The sequence below is a fragment of the Rhinolophus ferrumequinum genome, chromosome 12, assembly GCF_004115265.2.
Source record: "Rhinolophus ferrumequinum isolate MPI-CBG mRhiFer1 chromosome 12, mRhiFer1_v1.p, whole genome shotgun sequence".
NCBI classification, from domain to species: domain Eukaryota; kingdom Metazoa; phylum Chordata; class Mammalia; order Chiroptera; family Rhinolophidae; genus Rhinolophus; species Rhinolophus ferrumequinum.
Genome location: NC_046295.1, coordinates 38,857,910 through 38,863,909, shown reverse-complemented (window position 1 = coordinate 38,863,909; position 6,000 = coordinate 38,857,910). Strand labels below are relative to the sequence as shown.

The following is a 6,000-nucleotide window of genomic DNA, read 5'->3' as shown; positions in this document are numbered from 1 at the left end:
GGGCATGGCTGGAGCACCAATCCACAAGTTATGTAACAGCTGTGGTGCAATTGTGCATTTAACTCAAAACACATTTTTAAAAGAGAAAACAATTCTGTTTTCCACAGAGAATTAAATTGAGAACAAGAGAGGGTAAGAGAAAGAGAGAAAAAATAATGTTGACATAACACAGAATGTTCCATCTGGTCTTTAAGGATGAGGCACAGGGAAGGTAAGGACCTTGAGGACAGTTGCCTTAGAGTCGAGGGGGCTGGACCATGAGCCTGATCTGGCCTGCCTCCTGTTTTTGTCAATAAAATTGTATTGGAAAACACCTACACCCATTCATGTATTTATTGTCAATACTTCCTTTCATGTGGAGTCAAGTAAGTTACAACAGAAACCACCTGGCCTAGAAAGCAGACAATATTATCTGTCCCACTTCACGGAAAGTTTGCTGACTTCTGTCTTAGATGAATAAATGGCAAAATTTAATTGCTGTGAGGGTGACTATTCATTTTGAGAATCAAAACAGACAATTCTCTGGGAATGAAATTCTCGTCTTGCAGTTACTAGATCATAAGCAAGCAACTTACTCTCTGTCTGTAAAATGGGGAACCAAGTAAGGATGGAAAGAGAAAGCCACCACCAGAACCTGATTTGGAGTAACCCTTCAATAAGCCTTCATTTCCCTACCTAATTCCCATATCTGGGGAACCTGGCAATTTTCACTGGGAAAAAAAAAATGTTCTTAATTCTTAGTAATTAGAATTAAGAGCATCCAAAGTTTTCTACCTTGTTCTTACTGCAACTTTTGCTGGAGCTTCAATATAATAAAGTATTGTCCCTAATATGGGAGTAGTACAGTTAAAATTTGTCCTTTTTGAATGTTCACAGCTTAAAATATTAATCTAATTTTAAGAATCTGAGTTACTTGAGAGTCCTGTTTAAATTCACTCTTTGTAAATTGCCTGTATCAAGGATTGACAAATACAGCCAACTTCCAAAACCAGAGGTTACTTCATTTTAAATGTTTTAACAGACGATATTGCCATATTGCTACTGTGGTGACTGTGAGTGACAGTGCACTGAGTCCCCTAAAAATCCTCCTGACTTTTCTGTTCCCATAGATAAAGTAAAGATCATTTAGAGCTTCTGAAATTTCAGTAGGTCTACCTAGCCACACTTAAAATACACTTGATTGGTATGATGTTTTTTATAGCTGACTTGGGGTAGGGTCTCGATAAAGGGTCTTTCTTTCCCCCCACAGCACCCTGCTTCCCTGACAGCATAGTCCTGAAGACACCTGGCCAGGGTCCTCTCCTCACCAGCTTCTACTGAGAACAAGCACCCATTTAGACTCTTTTTCAATTCTCAAATTCTCTGATTCCAAGTCTGCCGGAGAATGAAAAGTTTCACAGAAGCATGAAAAGCATGAAAAGCCAAAAAAATAATAACTGGCCTTAGTGGCCAGAACAGCTGCGCTGTGTACCCTTATCACAGGTTTCGGCTTTGTAAATTAATTCGTCTGCAAATAGTGCCCTGTCTCCAGATGCAGCTTCAGTGCTGGAGCACTGGTTTCTTAAGGATTTAACTTTAAAGTCAAGGGCTTCCTGCACTAGGTGTTACAAATAAGTAGTGTCGTTTTCTTTTTGCTCCCAGTTTGTTCATCCAATCATATCCCAGTATGCAAATAAACCTTAGCCCGTGTGGATAAAAAGGAACAAATAAAACCAAGTGCTCTATCAGAACTAAATCGCTGAGCCTGTCACCTGTATTTTAGGAGCCGAACCAGAAATGTCGTCCTCAGGCATGCCAGATTTACCTGGCCCACTGACCAACTTGAAGTTTCAATATACCAAGGTTAGTATAATTTCTATTTGCTGCTTTGCCTCAGGCTTTTAAAAATTACATTTATATAAAGCATAAAAGGTCAATTTAAGTAAACTTGTGTGAAGAGCCCTTTGTAAATACAAAAATAAAAGGCTTGCAAAATGCAGTTCTGGGTTTAGTGTCTTGATCACATAATGAATTCTAAATCTCATCTGGCAACTTTTCATAAATTTATTTCTTAAAAATATTTTTAAGTGAAAGGCATTCTCTTCTGTGTGAAAGGTTCTTGTGCCAGGAGTCAGTGGATTTTACTAAGCAGTTCTATTAAGGTCAGCATAGCCCAGAATGTATGATAAAAGAGGCAGATACTTGCTAGAGAAACTTACTAGAAAGAGCCAAACAAGTGGGAAATGATTTTAAAAACAGACAAACAGAGCATGCTGAAGTGCTGAAGTAACACGATCTTTCCATATGTTTAATAAATGTCAAAATTGAAGGACCTAAATCTGAATATTGGACGAAAGCTTCTGTTTCAAGAATGTCAAATAGATTTGGCATTATTTAGCATATCTGGGGAAAGAAAGCATTCTTATTTATTTTATCAGCCATGTTTGTTGCCATTGGAGCAGTTGTATAATTGTTAACTGATAAATAAATGGAGAAACAAGAGCAGGAGCCAGACCCAGACTTAAAAATCCACAACTAGGTAGAATGAGGAAATGGATTTGTTTGAGTCAGCCAAGAGTATCTCTGAACTTTGCCTGTTTACACTGTTATGTACCTGCTTTCCTGTCAGAACCTAGAACCCCAAACAAATAAAATAAACGAAACAAAACTGGTCTAACAAAATCACTTAAAGTTTGCTTTATGGTGTGATGGAGAAAGTAAGGTAAGAAAGGAACAATTTCAACTCAGGGAGAGCCATTTTGCTTTCTGAATTAGCCAATGAAAAATCAAGAGCATTACAATTTAATGATAGACTAAGAACTTTGCTATTACTTCTATATCCCTTACTTAACCGTGGATGGTTTTGTAATCCTAAAATTGGTTACATTTTTATTTTCATATGCACAAAAAATAAGGAAGTTGCTCAGCTGACTGGCTCTTTTCCTTAGGAAAGTATCTGCAGAGATCAGATTTTTCCTTTAACATGGTTGACCAGCAGCTATAAAGTGTACTAATGTATTATTTTCACAAGGTTTTATTAGAAGGGAAAACATGTTTTCCATTTAATTGTATTCCAAATGGAAACATAAACATGTGGTGAGTCCATGCCATCCAACAACATACACTTGGCAAAAGTATGCCCAAAAGATGACAAGAGTTTAGCCTTCCCAACTTTCTTATTCCAAGTTGGTCATTCACAAGAAATTTCAATCCAAACAGGCACATTTTAAAGTGCATTTCATAAAGATTCACATCGTTGGCAATGATTGAATTATCCCAGTACTATTGTTACAAAGGGTCTTTTTAAATTTTTTCCTTATGATACTACCTGGGAAGATATTTAGTCGTCTGAACGTTACATTTTTAAAAATTTGGCTTTGCAGGAGTTTTACAGTTTTCCTTGTATGTACATCTCAAGAAAGCTTTAATGTGAAATACTTTCTACTTAAGCTCATTTAGTAGTTAATAATTAAGCGTGTAAGAAACAGTACTATCATAGAAAAATGAGATAGTTAAAATCTAACATACAAACACAGATCTAGTGATCCTTTAACACAGAGAGAAGTTTCTAAGATTGAAATCTCCTGTTCTCGTTAAAGTCCTTACACAAGAACACTTAGGGAACCTGACTGACTTAAGTGTCCAAAAGAAAGCAAGATTCAAAGAATAGTATTTATTTCCTCTTTCATTTAAAAACTTTTCTGGATAAGACTATTCAATGCAAGTCAGTGAATTTTGATTGCTCACACATCTTCTCTATAAATCTGTTCTGCTCAGATAGCATTTTATTGTCTGATTTATTGGTTACAGCATTTTTACACTTGGGAGGACACCAGTTATGTATGTAATTAAATCTAAATGGGTGAGCTTTTTCAAATGCCTTTGCGTTTTTTTACTGTGCCCCACTGAAGAATTGTATTGGATTTGCACTTGCAAGAGGAGTTGGAAAATAACAGTTATTAACTAAGTTTCCTGGTTGCAAAGCAAGTAAACAAGGATTTTATAGTGCCTGAGGAATTACCTTCTCTGGCCAGCACCTAACCTCTGTATTATTTTTCTCTTACTCTGTTAATGTTCTTCTTTATTATCACTAGAAGTATATTGGTCCTTGGGGCAAGGTGGAGGGAAGAGACTAGCAGGGTTGAGTAACAAAAAATTATTACAACTATGGTAGAATTACATACTCTCAAGCTTGAGACTGCTTTTCACCCAAACAAAAGAAGTCATTGTTGCCTATCTTTTATGACTTGCTCTCTAGTACAGTCTGATTATTTTTTTGTTGGGGTGGATAAAACAGAGATCAGACTTAAGAATTACTTTCTAAAATGATACAAAGGTTTTTAGAATTTAAAACCTCAATAACATCATTATAAATCCACATAAACTCGGATCCCATCTCTGTCCTCATTTGTCCCCTTTCCAACTCTAAATGAATCATACATCTGCCAACTCATCCGTTTTATTGAGCCTTTAAATGAAGAGCTTCTTTGAAAGTTATGTGATCATTGGGTAAACTACATCACTGCTCTCTGCCTCAGTTTCTTTATGTGTAAAATGGGAATAATAAAGGTACCAATTTCCTAAGGTGGATGAAAGCATTAAGTGAGTTTAATGCATATAAAACACTTGAAATTGTACCTGGCACATGGGAAATGACTGATTAGCATTAGCTATTCTAGTCTTATTTGTTTTTCTGAATTCTTTCCAATTTTCAAGAATCTCCTTTTACTCAGCCTTCCCTAGACCTGTTTCCCACAAGTGCTCCTCTCATCTCATTCTCTTCTAGTTTTTCTGTCCCTCTTTCTTGCACAGTCATGCCCCACCTGACAAGGATCGCATTGGAGTGAAGTTCCAAGGGTTTATCCAGGATTTCAGGGATCAAGAATTTTCTCTTATAGGATTTGGTGACTTTGTTTTCCATTTTCCCTTCACAACACTATTTTTTACCTTAAAAAAAAAAAAAAAGACAAATAGGAAATTCATGAAGGCAAGTTTTCTCAGACAGGATTCAAACCCCAAAATGTTCAACTTAACACTTAAACTTAACTCACTGAATAATAATTTGTTTATACTAGAAAAGATCAGCCACTCATGACATTTCACACAAACATATAGGCAGGCCTGCATGTGCACACACACACGCACGCACACACAACAGGAAATAATTATCACTAAAATTCATCATGTTTATTCCGTGCCAATGACTGTTTTTAAGTTCTGTAGAATAATTTTATTTACTCCGCACATTAACCTTATAAGGAGTTTACTATTTCTGTTTTGTAAATGAGGAAACTGAAGAACAGAGTGGCTAAGTAACTTGCCTAAAGTCACATAGCTAGTAAGTGACAAAGCTAGACTGAGTGCCCGCAGTCTGAGCCCTCACACCAAGTGACTTCTCTAAGGTCAGAATCACTACTTTGGGACGTGGAGTTGCTAGAATCCTGTTCTGTCTTTCTTTATTCTGACTTTCATTCGTCCATTCCTAATTACTGGAGGGGACATGACCATGGAAAACCACCTGCTGCTCAGCTGTTCCCAGGCCACCAAGAGGAAGAAATAAATAAGAATGCTTTCTTTCCCAAAACATGCTAAATAATGCAAGTCCTTCTAAAGTTTTTGAAACAGGAGCTTTCATCCAAAAGATATATTTTCGATAGAGAAGCGTTATGATTCATTGAATACTACAAACTAGGCAGCATTATCTCCTTTTAAATTCTTAAGACAAATTCAAGCCACATACATTTTAAAATAACCCTCGTCTTCACTCATTTCTCCCATTTCCCTTCCCTTTATTTAACAAGTCATTGAATGACTGCTCTGTGCTCGTTCTTATAGGAAGGCTAAGAGATTCTTGCCTCATGGAGCTTATATTCTTGAAAGGGGAAGAGTGGGGTGGTGTGGGTAAGAAAATAAACAAGTGAGTGAGTAGTTTAATCACAAATTATGAAAAAGGTTAAAAGAAGAAAACAGAAAGCTGAGGGAATATAAGGGGAAGAGCTCACTTTTGATGAGGTTTTAGGA

The 6,000-nt window shown here is 36.6% G+C and overlaps 1 protein-coding gene across 1 annotated transcript in view; it reads left to right on the top strand.

Moving 5' to 3' along the window:
* The first annotated feature begins 1,717 nt into the window (after nt 1-1,717).
* ALDH1A1 (aldehyde dehydrogenase 1 family member A1) overlaps nt 1,718-6,000 on the top strand; it is a 54,624-nt gene continuing 50,341 nt past the window's right edge. Inside the window, 1 exon segment of the mRNA XM_033123754.1 lies at nt 1,718-1,842. Within this exon segment, the coding sequence (XP_032979645.1) occupies nt 1,777-1,842 (66 nt within the window). The 5' untranslated portion in view covers nt 1,718-1,776.